Below are 15,738 nucleotides of genomic sequence, written 5' to 3' on the forward strand. Positions count from 1 at the left end.
CTTCCTTGATGGAGGGGGGGGTCTCACTCTATGTGTACAGTCATCACACCTGGGGAAGCCAGCCACCCAGACCTCACGGGAGAGGACAAGGGTTTGGGCGCCCCCCACACTGTGCCCCACACCCCTCCTGCCTGCAATAAACCATGGCCATGAGATGCTTGCAGAGGATTCTGTGAGTCTTCCCGGAGGGTTAGTGAACCTGAGGGTGGTCTCGGAGGCACGAGGATCCCTCTGTCCCTGCAGTCGGCGCAAAACTCCTGCAGAAGGAACTCGCGGGTGCCCAAGAAAAGGGGAGTTCCAGGTGGGTTTCTCTTCCATCCACAGGGAGGCAAAGAGCCAAGAGCACCAGCTCTCCATCCGTGTCTTGTACGGGACCGCTGGCAGCGATCTGGTGCCTCCAGATAACACGGGTATCTCTAGAGGCCAGGTGGTCACAGACCCCGAGGCCAGGCCGTGGGGGCCGCCTGTCACAGGCCAAGGTCTACCCAGCACCCAAGCGAGCCGAACCTCGGCCGGGAGGTTGTGGACACCCTCGGAAGGGAAGGTTCAGGCTTCCCACCCCTCGAGTCCCCGCCGCCTGCGTGTTTCCTCATGAGGCTTCCCTACACTGTACCAGCTGGGCCATCCTCTGCCTGGGCAGGTGGGCAGGTGGGCAGCCTGGAGCTCAGGGCCTGTGGGGCCATGTGGGCTCTGCCCTGCCGAACCCCTCAATCCCCGAAATCCAAGAGCCCCGGGGAGACATCAGCCGGCCCCCGTGTGGGACGTCCAGTTCCCAGCCTGACATCTGAGTCAGAGGCGTGCACGGCGGCTTGGCCCAGCTCACAAGGGTTTGCAGCTCACGAGGCCCATGCCCTGGCCACCTGGCATGAGCCAGTAGGTCAAGTCCCTCCTCTGAGTCCGGGCTCTGCACCAGTGTGGTGGTGAAAAATCACATGTGGTGGAGAAAAATCCTGTGGGAACAGGCACGCCCGTGCCAGCCACCCCTCAGCACGGACAGTCCCCAGCACACCTGCTACCCTGGGTCTCACCCGATTCCTGGGCACGAACGCCCCCTCTAAAGAGCCCTGTGAGGGAAACCTGGATGCTTGACGATGACAAGTGTTGCTTCCTCGCCCCCCATACAGACGGGGGGACAAAGCTTGGAACTGAGGGCCCACGGCCTGAAGCCGTGCCCGTCACCACTGCCACCAGCTGTGCGAGTGTGGGCACAAGGGGGTCCCTGTGAGGAGAGGCGGGGTCATGCAGACGGGGCCAGTGCCCACAGGTGGAGTGCTGTCTAGCATAAGCCACCAAGACGTGATCGTGATCAGGGGCCCTGAACAGCCTCCATGTGAGCCCAGACAGCTTGGATGATCAGCTCCGCCGTCCTGGGGCAGGCAGCGGCTGCCCCAGAGCCACAGGAGTGGGGGGGCCATGCCCCGAGGATGGGGGAGGGGTCATGAGCCCGTGCCCCTGCCCAAGAGAAGGTCTCCATCACCTGACCACCCACTCCTGGGCCTGCTGCGTGCCCAGAGCCGCGTGTGGAAGGGGAACCTTTAGAAACAGAGCCCTTACTCACGTTCTATCTTTCGGAGTCTCTGAAATGTCATCCCCAGGAGACCACCTGTGTGCTGAAGGTGGGGGGGGGAAAGGAGAGCGGCCCCGAAGAGCACAGGAAGCAGATTCTTTTCCGGAGAAATCCAGGGTTTTGGTGTTGATTTGCTTACACACATTAGGTCATTTGCTTCACTACTCTCAGTCATTCCAGAAGAAGACACGTCAGACTTAACTGAAAGCCTTAACTGAAAGGCTCCCCATGAGCCTTGGGGGACTCGGTCCAAGAGTTCGAGTTTATTCCCTTGGGTGGCATAACGTTGCAGCCCTTCCGTACACACAGAAGGACCTTTTCTTGGAGACAGTGTGTAGGTACAGGTTCAGCCAAGCTCAGCTCTTGTCCAGTTAGGGCCACCTTCTGGGCTTGTGCACTTTAAGCTAATGAGATGTGTGCTATTGCAAATACAAGGAGAGTTCAGCAGGCGCGCCTGGGTGGCTCAGGCGGTTGAGTGTCCGACTTTGGCTCAGGTCGTGATCTCGCGGTTTGTGGGTTCGAGCCCCGCGTCGGGCTCTGTGCTGACAGCTCGGAGCCTGGAACCTGCTTCGAGTTCTATGTCTCCCCCTCTCTCTACCCCTCCCCTGCTCACACTCTGTCTCTCTCTCTTTCAAAAATAAATCAACATTAAAAAAATTTTTTTAAACATTAAAAAAAAAACAAGGAGAGTTCGGCAAACCATCATCATATAAAGTTATTTTTATGTTCATATTACATTATATTGTAACATGCCTTGGACTCTTTAATCATATTATTCTCTCATATGACTTATGTCATTAATATTATGAAGGAGGAGAGCCCAGAGAAGGAGTTCCCCTCATATCTTCCTACACTGAGAACATTTTCCGAAAGAAACCTCCATCAGGTACTTACAGATCGGACCCACTTCTAAGAGACTGTCGAATGAGCAGCAGGACGTGGTCCCCAGCGTAGCCACCACCTGGAGAGTAAAAAGCAGACCTCTTTTTATTCCCTTTTTTTGGTCACGGTCATAACATCCTCATGCACGACCACTGCCCCGCCCCGGTCGAGCCCAGAGCTTCGGATTCGGTGTTCGATCAGCGTCCGCTAGCTGAAGATACGAATCTGTGGATGTACCTTTAAGTCTTCGCACAGAAGCTTCCCAGCAGGTGGAGAGACATCTTCACACAGAAAACTAGGCTGCGAGGCTGAAAACAGTATTTGCACGGGACTCCCCGTGCATCCAGGAATGAAGCCCTTGGCCCCACGGACCGTGTCTCCTGTGCTCTGGTTGACCAATAAGAGCATGTATATGAACTACAGTTATGGCGAATCGTTGCTTTGCGAATGGGAGGTGTGGAGCTCCGTCTTAGTCTGGTGCGTGTGGCAGAGTGCACGGCAGAACAGCGGGAACCTTGCTCTGACCACCCTGGAACAGCCTCACGGGCAGCTCAGAGCCACCCCAAGAGTTTGACCCGGAGTCCTGCCCACCAGCTTTCATGCGCTCTCCTTCCTTCTAAATGGCACCACTCCGAAGGGAATTTCAACCCTCAAAGATGCAGATTTGCTCTACCTAGATTCATGAGAAAGCCCTACAGATGCTGAAAACAATTTTTAAAGGTGTGCTCCAAGAAAGCGTTGGGCACAGTTGGTCACACAAGTGGGAAATGTGGCCCCGATTCCTGTGGCCGCTCCTGGCCTCTGAGCACCTTGGAACATGGTGATAACACAGATACCGTCTGACCGGTTTCCCCACACCCACGGCTGTCTCTCTGGACCCATGAAGCTGCTGAAGCCAGGTCAGTTCGCATCTTCTTTCTTTCTTTTCTTTTTTTTTTTTAAGTTTATTTATTTAGAGAGAGAGAGAGAGAGAGAGCCAGCAGAGGAGAGGCAGAGAGAGAGGGAGAGAGAGAGAATCCCAAGCAGGCTCTGCACTGTCAGTGGGGCTCGAACTCATGAACCACGAGATCATGACCTGAGCCAAAGTCGGACACCCAACCTACTGAGCCACCCAAGCACCCTCTGCATCTTATTTCTTTGTATTGCTAGGAGTTTGCACTTTGCTGAACATGGAATAGGAACCGATCACTCGCCAAGTGAACGAAAAGCACGTGTTTATGAAACCGAAGGGCCTAATTGATTTACAACGCCAGCGCCATCTGGATGATGAAATTTCTCCCTCGGTGTGACAAGAGTGCCAATTTTCATTCAATCTGATTTGAGAATCCAACTCAGCTCTTTCCCGAGCCCCCACGAATACCCCGGCGGTGCCACGGGCCCTGAGAACAGACGTAAAGACACAAAGGGCAGAAACCCGCACAAACTAGTAAACCTGAGAACCTGGTCGGAGGCCCTTCTGGTTTCATTTCACTGAGGGCCACCTGCACTTGACCTGAGAACCCAATTTGCCAGAGAAAATCAAAGCGCTCCTGCCAAGGAGGCATTGTACCTGCCCCAAGGATGGTTCAGCTGACAAGTCCTGGCTCGCTGCTCACACGGTCACCTGGGCCAAACAGTAGCTGCCTGGGGACCAGAGTTGTCCTCTGCCCAGCGGCAGGGAGTGATTCCAAAGCAGGCCCTGGCCAGACTCTGGCAGGACTCACCTCAGCAATGGATCTGGGCCCCTGAGAGGGAACAGAGTGTTTCAAGTGCTCTATTATTATTCAGGGGCGGTGAAGCCAACAGATAGGGAACCTAGTACCGTTGGCAGGATAGCTTGTCTTCCGTGCTGTTCCCAAGAGGCGGGGCCATGCTGTGCCACGCAGGGCCACACGGGGAAGGTGCAGGACCATCAGGAGGCACAGGGAGAGGGGCAGCATGGACAGGAACCTTTCCTGCGGTTCCCACAGGAAGAAGCAGGTGAGGCAGGGTGAGTGGGTGGAGGGTTGGTTGTTTTGATCAATTTCAATGGGCCCCAAGGCAAAGGGGGCTGTCCCTAGCTGTCCCTAGTGTCCCTGGCTCTGGGGTGATGAGGGCGGGGGGTAGAAGCCTGGAGAGGAAGAGCCCCATAGAGGAGATGGATTGGGGTGTGGGCTCTGGGTTGGTTAGTTTGGTGAAAGGCAACCCATTACCATCTCCAGGAATTGGCTAGTCCTGGGAGGGGCTGTCCCTGCAGGGTCAGCAAGGTCCTTAAGGTGTCAAAGCCTCAGACATACAGAAAACAAAAATGCACGATGAATACACCGACATTTAAGCCATGTACTTGGGGCAAAAACACCTGGGTTGGAGGCCCACCTCTGCCTCTCACCTGCAGCCAGCCAGACTTCTGTTTGCCCACTTACAGCACAAAGGCATCGGGGGTGGGCCTGCCCAGCCTACAAGGTCCCACTGGGTCTAGATGCACCACATCGTGGTGCCTCAGCCCCCTTCCTTCCCACCGCCGCACACATCCCCTCGTCACCCACCCTCCACGTCGCCTCATTTTCACGAGATGACTCATTTAATGGGACTTCAGGTCAGCGTGCTCTTTTCCCCTTGTATTTGCATTTGCTTCCTGATTTAAAACTGAAGACCAAAATGCTTCATCTAAGGCACCCAGTTTGGCAGATAGAACCCGAGACGCTTAAAAGGCTTTGTGTCGCTAAAAGAATAGCAAACAATCATACAGGTTAAAAAAAAAAAAAAACCACAGAACGGCTCAACCATCCTGCTATTGTGTGTCACGTATTTTTCTCAATCTTAACCATCTCTTAGGAACGACCTGTCTCTTGTTCGGCAGTGCCTTCAGTTTCATCTGGTTTTCCACAAATTCTAATCGAAATAAATGCAATCACTTGTGTTTTTAAGATGACATATACGGGGGGCGCCTGGGTGGCTCAGCGGTTAAGCGTCCGACTTTAGCTCAGGTCATGATCTCACAGTTCATGGGTTCAAGCCCCGCATCAGGCTCTGTGCTGACAGCTCAGAGCCTGGAGCCTGCTTTGGATTCTGTGTCTCCTTCTCTCTGCCCTCCCCTGCTTGCACTCTCTCCCTCTCTCCCTCTTGAAAATAAATAAACATTAAAAAACATTTTTTTTAAAAAAGACAACATATATGGTAAATATCCCCTTGTGAGAATTATTTTCTATCTGTGACCATTTGCACAGGAGAGTGTCTGAGATGATATCCACCAAATATTAATGGTGCTTGTCTCTTAAACTTTTTCTTTAATGTTTATTTATTTTTTTCGAGAGAGACAGAGTGCGAGCAGAGGAGGGGCAGAGAGAGAGAGAGAGGGAGACACAGAATCGGAAGCAGGCTCCAGGCTCCGAGCTGTCAGCACAGAGCCCAATATGGGGCTCGAACCCACAAACCATGAGATCCCGACCTGAGCTGAAGTTGGACGCTTAATCGACTCAGCCCCCCCCCCCAGGCGCCCCAATAGTGCTTGTGTCTTAAGATGCGATTTTGGGTCCCATAAGGTAAACCTTCATTCTTGATGTTTTTGTCCTGAGTATGGAGCGTTTCTGTAAAAAAAAAAAACAATAAAATCCTGCTTCGTCTTGGACGCGACCTCAGTTGGGAGGCAAGCGGGTGGGTGTGCTGAGCACTGACTAGGCCCGGCCTGGGGCTCTGCAGAGTATACACAGGGGCCTCAAGAGCTGCAGGAGCCGGGTAGGTCTACGATCTGTACTTTACAGTTGGCTTAAGTGAGTCCTTGCCAGGGGATCGTGGACACACAGAGGGGCGGGAACAGATCAGCATTATGAACCCCGGTGTGATGAACTCTCGTCCTGCCAGCTACAGAAAGAGCCTGGCGCCCTGAGCCGGGCCGGGCCCCCCCTGCCCCCCGCTGACCCAGCCCGTGGACGGGCAGTGAGGACCGGGCTGGCGGGTGGCAGAGCCTGGCCTGCTGTGTTCTAGATGGCTACGGTCAGCTTGTCCTAATTCCCAGAAGCCCAGCACCTGCTCCACTCCGGGGTCTGATTACCCCGGCTCAGCTCAGTGACGCTAACCTGATTTGGGCTGTGCCTCGGTGCCATAATCACATTTGTGCAGGGGGAGGGAGGGCGGGGACAGTGCAGGCACCCCTCCCCTGAGAGCCCGCAGTGGTTCTGCGGCCCCAGGCGCACGTCCCCTTCGGGGGCAGACCTGCCTCCCCGCCCTCGTTGCCGTGGCTCTGACACGCACTGGGGGCACAGCCCTCTGCCCATGGCCGGACCTTGTCAAGTCGGCTCTAAGGACCGCAAACCCCCACAGGGAAGAAAGGGAGACTGTTACAAGCCCCACGCAAGTCCGTGGATCGGCCCCGGTGCAGACCTGCCAAACGTGCCCGTGCTCTCAGCAGAGGTCCCCGGATCCTGAGACGTCTGCAGTCACTTCGCAAATGTACGGAAGGCGTTGGGTCTGCATCTCAGAATTATGCACGTGGTTGTTATTCAGAATTGTGACCCACCGGATGGACGGCTTCAACGGAACAACCGGGCGATACGTCCAAGTCCAAGCTGCAGCCCTTCTAGATCTCTCTCTGGCTTCGGGGTCCCTTGGTTGAGGGATCCATTTAAGATACCAAACCTACCGCAGGTCCTCGAGCCTCCTGTGACCTCTCAGGCCTCTGTGCCTTTGTCGTAATCTTTTCTTCCACAAGAAAGGGACTGTGCCTGTCAGCGCTGCCTGCGTTATCCCCTAAGCACACGGCTTACCTGCGATCTCTTAGCCAAAGCGTTCGCCTGTCTCCCCTGGAGGGTTAATCACACCCCTTCCCTCTGCGTGTATAGCGCTGACCAGAGAGTGCAGAGACTGGGGAACGTGTACCTTCCCACCAAGAACCACTCCCTCGGGAAAGGGACCCACCCTTCATTGGTCCCCGAGGGGCCGGCACAAGCGTGGCCTAAAGGCCCGGACCTTCGCTGGACAGAGAGGGAGGTGCCTATGGAGGAGCCCGCAAACCTGCCTGTGCTCTGAAACACGGGATCAGCCCGCGTCTGCGGCTCCTGCCAGACCGCCACAGGTGCCCTCAAACGTTAGCCGGAATCTTGGGCTCGAGAGCCAAATTCCAACATGGCACCTCCGTCGGGTGCCCAGTCTCCCTTCAGGAAAATAAAACTGGGGTGTGTTCTTCCTGACGCTGAGTGGTCTTCCCCCAAATACTTGGATCTCCCCTTCTTACCAAGCCTCTTCCCTGAGCGTAGGCACACACTTTGGGCTCATTTCTGCACACCCGCCGTGTTCTGCACCACCTCGCCCCCTCCCCGGGGAGGCCACTGCCGTGTGTGGGGTCGTTTTGTAGGGTAACTTTAAATTGATGCCGACTGAAGACAGTCACCCAGTCTGAGGCCTCTGTGATAACGGACAGACCACCGGAGGCCAATTCATCACCGAGCTCTGCCCACCAGGCTTCAAAGCCCACCTGAGCCTCTCTGCCACCAGAGGGGTTCTGAAAATACTCATCAGCCTGTGTCTCTCTTCAGCTAAAAACTCCCTTAGTGACTATGTGTTGCCCTTAGGGAAGGCCCGTCTTCCTCACGCTCGTCCCCTCATGATCTCCTCACCACTGCCTCTGCAGCCCGCCTCCTACACCCCTCCGTACACTCCTGCCCCGGGCGGTGAAGACCCTCGCAGCTTCTGGGACCTCACATCGTGATCTCCCCACCCTCCTGCGGACAGCAGTGCAACACGGTGTGTGAAGCGGGAACTTTGGGATCACGTCACAGTGCAACTTTCGTGGCTCTAGCAAGTTCTGAGCCTGTCTTGCCCTTCGGTCTGCTGGATGCAATACATTCTCATCGCTATTTCCTTTCCCTGGAGTGTGTGACCCAAGCAGCCCATGAACAGCACCCCCACCCCACCCCCGCCCCGGCTCAGCCTACATCCCTCACTTTTCCAAGACTGGCTCCCATAGCAACTCTTTCCTGATCCCCGTGTTCCCATGGTGACAACGACTGGCTTGCTTGTTTCCCTGATCACGCTGCACCTTCTGCGAATGACTGTTCACTTAGCGTCTCTCTCTGACCCAGAAGATCCTCAAGGGCCCCGTCATCCGCAGCCCACAGGCCCAGCATGCAGCGGTTACCCAATACACGTGAATGAATCGGCGACTATTACACATCCCATCAGGGTAAGTTGTGAAATACAACGAGTGGACGTATCCAGCACCTGCTGCTAAGACCACGACTTGGTCCACCATTTGCCTGAGAGCCCACCGACAAGGATTATAAAACGTACTCAGGGTAGCTGCCTCCTAAAATGTCCCGACAAAGGCTTCGGCCCCTCTGAAATGCCTCCAAAGGATGCCTTGTTGCAAAGTCCTCGCAAAGTCACGGGCACAGAGCGGTGGCCAAAGTGAAATGCTACGCTGCCTTCCGAAATCCCACCACTGAATTATGAACGCATGTTCTGATCTCCCTTCCTTGGTGCAGAATCACGAATATGTGATGAATACATATGTGTTCGGGACAACATCCTGTAGAGCATATCAAATTTTTTTTTCTCACGATTCCCGAGGGAAGACCACAAAATTCTATATGAAATAAGATGAAACTCAGTCTTTCCCTACCTCTCGTCCCTAAAACGTTCTGGATCACTGTATCACTCCATAGACATATCTGGATTTCCATCAAAGATGAAGAAAAAAAGCACTAAGAGAAATTAGAGCTTTTGACGTTGATGAGGAAATGGGTGAGGGGGATCTTATCATTCAGTACACCATTGGTTTTTGGTATTGCCGTTATAAGGCACACAGAATTAACTAATCACGAAGCCAGGTACATATAAGATTGTAATTAAAATGTAAATTCTAGGGGCGCCTGGGTGGCTCAGTGGGTTAAGTGGCCGACTTCGGCTCAGGTCATGATCTCGCAGTCCGTGGGTTCGAGCCCCGCATCGGGCTCTGTGCTGACAGCTCAGAGCCTGGAGCCTGTTTCAGATTCTGTGTCTCCCTCTCTCTGACCCTCCCCCATTCGTGCTCTGTCTCTCTCTGTCTCAAAAAAATAAATAAACGTTAAAAAAAAATTTAAGGGGCGCCTGGGTGGCTCAGTCGGTTGGGTGTCCGACTTCAGCTCAGGTCACGATCTCGCGGTCCGCAAGTTCGAGCCCTGCGTCAGGCTCTGGGCTGATGGCTCAGAGCCTGGAGCCTGCTTCCGATTCTGTGTCTCCCTCTCTCTCTGCCCCTCCCCCGTTCATGCTCTGTCTCTCTCTGTCTCAAAAATAAATAAACGTTAAAAAAGAAATTTTTAAAAAATGTAAATTCTAGTGTAAGTAAAGGCTCACATCCTAATGAAGGAGCACATAAATGGGCAAAAGGGAGCAGGGAACATTTTGGATAAATAATACATCATCTGCCTCCCACTAATATCCCTGCCATTAGTGAATCGTGTTGGAATGACTGGACATTCAAAGCCCAAAACACAACTGCATCTGGCCACCGACCTTAACCCCCTCACAAAAACTAACTCAAAGTGGATCACAGACCTAAATGTAAAATGTAAAATGCCTAAATGATGACACGGGAGAAAACCTACACCCTCTTGAGTGCGGCGATGAGTTTGTGGCCACCACACCAAAGGCAGGATCCAAGAAAGAAAACATTGATGAGACAGACTTGAGGAAAATCAGAAACTCCTGCTCCACAAAAGACATTGCAGAGAATGAAAAGCTACCCATTGGGAGAATATATTTGCCAAACGCATCTCTTGATAAAGGACTGGTATCCAAATTATAAAAGGAAGTCTTCAAACCCAACAAGAAAATAAACAACCCAACTAACACAGGGGCGAAAGATCGGAACTGACACCTCACCAAAGAAGATATTCAAACGTCGGATAAGCATGTGACAAAATCTTCTACGGGGTACGTCAGTAGGGAGTCTGAAATGAAAACAACTTTCAGACACCAACAGACACCTATGGGAACGGCTAAAATCGAAAACACTGACAACACCAAATGCTGGTGCGGATGTGGCAAAACAGTAACTCTGATTTCATGGCTCGTAGAAATGCAAAATGGTACAGCTGCTTTGGAAGAGTCTGGCGGTTTCTCATAAAAACCAAATATTCTCTTACCATACGACCAAGCAATTATGTGGGTTCCTGTTCATTTACCCAGGTGAGTTGAAAACCTGTGTCCACACAAAAACCTGCACTTGATGCTCATAGCACTCTTCAAATAATTACCGAAATTCGGAAGCAACCGAGATGTCTGTGATATTGTCATTTATAATAAGAAATATATATATATTTGGTCTTTGTTCCCATTTCCAGCACAGAGCTCCTAAAACCCTTGGAACTGAATAAGCCAGGAAGTCCATAAAGGTGTCTTTTGTCACGTTAATGAGAAGCGGGCTGGTCACCTAAGGATGCTGGCTGGCTCTCAAGGGAACCAATCCTGTTACTGGAGCATTGGAACTGTTAAGTCCCACCCCTGACCTCTAGGGAGGGGAGGGCGTTGAAGATTGAGTTCAATCACCAATGATCCGTGATTCAACCCGTCATGCCTATGTAATGAAGCCTCTATAACACCCCAAAAGCGGGTTGGTAGAACCTGAGGGCCAGTGAACAGGTGGAGATTTGGGGACAGTGGGACCAGAAGAGGACATGGAAATTCCACGCCCCTTCCCCAGATCTTGCCCCCCCCCCACCCACGTTTCCTCCACCTGGTCCTTCCTGAGTTTTATCCTTCTCTAACGAACCAGTGATTTAGCAAGTAAGATGTCTGAGTTCTGTGAGCTGCTCTAACAAATTAATCAAACCCAAGGGAGGGGGTCGCTGGAATTTCTGATCTATAGCAGTTGGTCAGGTGACAGGTGACAACCTGGAGTTACAACTGGCAACTGAAGTGAGGCAGTCTTGTAAGACTGTGGGATCGAATAGTCCACTATCCAGGTAGATAGTATCAGATCGAGGTAATTGTTCAATGGTACTGGAAAACCTCTGAGTCAGAGGTGGGTGCGGGATATTAATGTCCTTCAATAGGTACATCCAAACAATGAGATACTATTTGGTGATTTAAAAAAAAAGAGAGAGAGCTGGGGCACCTGGGTGGCTCAGTCGGTTGAGCGTCCGACTTCGGCTCAGGTCACGATCTCACGGTTCATGGGTTCGAGCCCCACGTCGGGCTCTGCGCTGACAGCTCGGAGACTGGAGCCTGCTTCTAATTCTGTGTCTCCCTCTCTCTGCCCCTGCCCTGCTCACGCTCTGTCTCTCTTTGTGTCTCAAAAATGAATAAACGTTAAATTTTTTAAAAATTAATCCATCCAATTAAACATGGGCAAAGGACATGAAGACACATTTCACTGCCAAGGCCATATGGGTGGCAAAGAAACACATCGAAAGATGTTCGACATCATTAGTCATCAGGGAAATGCAAACGATGATATCCCTACTGTCCTACCAAAACACCTAGAATTTAAAAATGGTGAATAACAAATGTTGTTGAGGACGCACAGCCTTAATTCCTCACACATCGTTGGTAGAGGCATAAAATGGTACAGCCTCTCTGGAAAACAGTTTGACAGTTTCTTGAAAAGGTAAATAAACTCACAGCTAGCATATCACACTCAATTGCGTTCTTGGGAATTTTTGCCAGAGAAATGAAAACATACGTTCACCCAAATACCTATGTGTGAATGGTCACGGAAGCTTTATTTTCAGTTTTGTGTTTTTGGACTCTTTATGTGCAATCACCCAACCCTGGAAACAACTCTGATGTCCTCAGTAGGTAAATGGTTAAACAGGCTGGGTTACCAAGAAGGTGGTGCCAAACTGCTGTTGTGAGTCAGTAAAAATAACCGTGTATCGATTCATGCCACACTCTGGACAGACCTCAAGGTCATTATGCTGAGTGAGAAAAGCCGGCTGCAAAAGGCGACAGGCTTTGTGATTGTGTGTGTATAACACGCTCAAAGTGAGGACAGCAGGGCATTAGCGTGTGTGAAGAGGTGGGGAGGGGACATCTTTGTGGTGATGGAGAAGTTCTGCATCCTGGCTGTGGGGGTGGGGGGAGGTGACATGAACTTACACGCGTGACAATGACATAAGACTACACGCACACAATGTCAGCTTCCGGGTTCTGTTACTGCACTATCGTGTGCAAGCTGTAACAACGGGGGGAAACTGGGTGAAAGGGACAAGGGGGGTCTCTGCATATGAACCTTGTTATTTTCTCTTTAATCTACAAGGGTTCAAAATAAGAACTTAAAACCTTCCAATATTTTAAACCAAGAACATGACATATTCATGTATCGGCCAGACATAACTGGAGAAAGACTTGGTGAACGATAAATAGGGGTAAATTGTACATAGGGATTGAGCATAGGGATTTTAAGAATGGAGGGAAGCGGGGGGCGCCTGGGTGGCTCAGTCGGTTGAGCACCCGACTTTGGCTCAGGTCATGATCTCACAGTTGACGAGTTCAAGCCCCGAGTCAGGGTCTGTGCTGACAGCTCAGAGCCTGGAGCCTGCTTTGGATTCTGTGTCTCCCTCTCTTTCTCTGCCCCTCCCCCACTCATGCTCTGTCTCTCTCGGTCTCAAAAATAAATAAACATTAAAAAAAATTAAAAACAAAAAAGAATGGGTGGCAGGTATACAGAAGAGCATCAGAGGTCATGGGCGCTGGGAGGGACAACCCAACACCTGTGCAGAGTCCCAGAAGGGGAGGGAAGAATGTGCAGAAGCAAACTTTGGAGAGATTATGCATAAGAATTTCCCTACACTGAGGACAAGTGACAAATTACAGATTCTGGAAGCTCTGTGAAACCCAAGGAGAATAAGCACGAAGAAGCAATCAACTTTCATCCTAGTAGAACTGCCTAGACGCAAAGACAGAAGGCAAATACTGCAAGCAATCAGAGGGTGAAAGAAGTCACATTGCCACATTACCTCTAAAAGTCACAGTGAGACTGATGAGTGACATCCCACCAGAGGTGATGGGAGAAGATGCCAATGGGCTTATGCATTTAATCTGCCAAAGGAAGAGAACGTCTAGCCTGGAACTCTAGACCCAGCAAAAATATTGAAAGGGGAAGGCAAAATAAAGACATTTTCAGAGAAACAAGAACAGAGGGAATTGTATCAAAATAGGAAAGAAATTATAAAGATAGTTTTTCAGACAGAAAAAAAAATGATTCCAGGTGAAAATAAGAAAACATAGGAAAGAAAGATCAATGGCAGGGCACCTGGGTGGCTCAGTTGATTGGGTGTCCGACTTCAGCTCAGGTCATGATCTCATGGTTTGTGTGTTTAAGCCCTGCATCAGGCTCTGTGCTGATGGCTCAGAGCCTGGATCCTGCTTCAGATTCTGTCTCTCTCTCTCTCTCTCTCTCTCTCTCTCTCCCTGCCCCTCCCCCCCCACACTCTATCCCTCTCTCAAAAATAAACATTAAAAATAATAATTAAAAAAAGGAAATAAGAAAAACTCAAACCATCTAACGCCTAAAAGATCTAGAAAAAGAAAAAAACAAAATGTAAAGTTAGTAGAAGGAAGGAAATAATAAAGATTAAAGTAGAAATAAATGAAATAGAGACCTCCCCCCCCCCAAAAAAAAAGAAAATAGGAAAGAAAGGATCAATAAAACCAGGAGCTGGTTCTTTGAAAACATGAACAAAATTGATAACCTTTTAGCCAGACCCATAAGAAAAAAAAGAGAGAAAACCCAAATACATCATAAATTAAGGAGAAGTAACAACTATACCACAGAAATAAAAAGGATTGTATTGGAATGCTATGAAAAATGACATGCCAACAAACTGGACAACCTAGAAGAAATGGGCAAATTCCTAGAAACACACAATCTTCCAAAACTCAATTAGAAGGAAATAGAAAATTTGAATAGATTGATTACTAGTAACAAAATTGAATCTGTAATCAAAAAATGCCCAACAAGTAAAAGTCAAGACCAGATGACATCACACGTGAGTTCTACTAAACATTTAAAGGAGAGTTAATACCAGGGTGCCTCAGTGGCTCAGTTGGCTGAGCATCCGACTTCAGCTCAGGTCATGATCTCACGGTTCATGGGTTCGAGCCCCACGTCGGGCTCTGTGCTGACAGCTCAGAGCCTGGATCTTGCTTCAGATTCTGTCTCTCCCTCTCTCCCTGCCCCTGCCCCATGCTGTCTCTCTCCAAAAATGAATAAACACTAAAAAAAAAAAAAAAAAGACAAGAAAGCAGAGAAAAACTATCATATAAGAGGCGGGCCAGATAGACAGCCATGCACTTCAGTGTGTCAACAATTACTTTAAGTAAATGGACAAATTTGAGAAAAATTATCATGTTGGACTTATAAACAAATGAAAAAGAAAAAAAAAAAAAGCAACAACTGTAGCCTGCACACAGGAGACTCATTTTAGGTGTAAGAGAACAGGAAAGGAAAGGAAGATACTGGGAAAACGTATCCCCTGACCACTAACCCATAGAAACTGGATGTAATTGCAGTGACCTCACTGTATGCAGATTTCATAGAGATAAAGAGAGCATTTTGCAGTGATGAATGGGTCGTTCGGCGGGAAGGTTTGACGATTCTAGACGCATGTGCAGCTGGGTACAGAAACTTGAAAATATGTCAACTACACCCGGGTCAAACATAAAACAAGCCACGGGCAGGTCTATAAGCCACAGCTGAGATGTTCCCAGTCGTCCCTAAGGAGACAAGTTGCATTGCCCTGGTTGTTACAAGATTGAAATTGATTTTGTGTCCTCACTTTCTTGGGCTTGACCTGGGAACCAACTGTTTTTCTATTTTGTCTGTTTTCCCAATGGAATGTTGTCCTTTGACTTCTCAAAAATCTGAGCCTTCTTTTAAGATTTGCTTTATAATATATACTGTATTTCCTGCCAGCGTTTGCCCTTTTGTTTTGTTTACGAGTCTTGTGGTTTTTATGAAATGAAATCTTGTCATCGTTTTATGTGGTGTATTCCATTGCCTTCATTCTTCAAATCTGCAAGAGTGGGTTTTAATGTATTTATTTTTCCCGAGATAGGATATTCTGGTGAGTCTTAGTTAGTGATGGCACTGGTGCAGAAAAGCTTACCTTGTGTAAAAGGAATCCTTTCAGACCATCAGGGGATTGTCTGTCGGAATTTTAAAGGTAGTCTTTCCTTCTAACTAGAAGGATCTTCCTTCCGAATCTTTATATGACAAATATTTATTGTGCTTCTGCTAAGGGGCAGGGCAGGTTCAAGGAGCTGGATAAAGCGACTATTAACCAGACCCGCCCTCCGCGTAGCTCACAGTGTGGTGGGAGGAGGGAGGCAGTAACAACTATACAAATAAACGT

General features: G+C 50.0%; 1 protein-coding gene across 2 annotated transcripts in view; it reads right to left on the minus strand.

The window, feature by feature from the left end:
• The window catches only part of DDC (dopa decarboxylase), an 84,343-nt gene that overhangs the window by 35,722 nt on the left and 32,883 nt on the right, over nucleotides 1–15,738 (minus strand). For both annotated transcript variants that reach the window (XM_019451026.2, XM_053897399.1), the window contains exon 7: nucleotides 2,462–2,528. In XM_019451026.2, the coding sequence (XP_019306571.2) occupies nucleotides 2,462–2,528 (67 nt within the window). The remainder of the gene's footprint in view (nucleotides 1–2,461; nucleotides 2,529–15,738) is intronic.

The sequence above is a fragment of the Panthera pardus genome, unplaced genomic scaffold (genome assembly GCF_024362965.1).
Source record: "Panthera pardus isolate Hobbes unplaced genomic scaffold, ASM2436296v1 HiC_scaffold_8, whole genome shotgun sequence".
Classification (NCBI taxonomy): domain Eukaryota; kingdom Metazoa; phylum Chordata; class Mammalia; order Carnivora; family Felidae; genus Panthera; species Panthera pardus.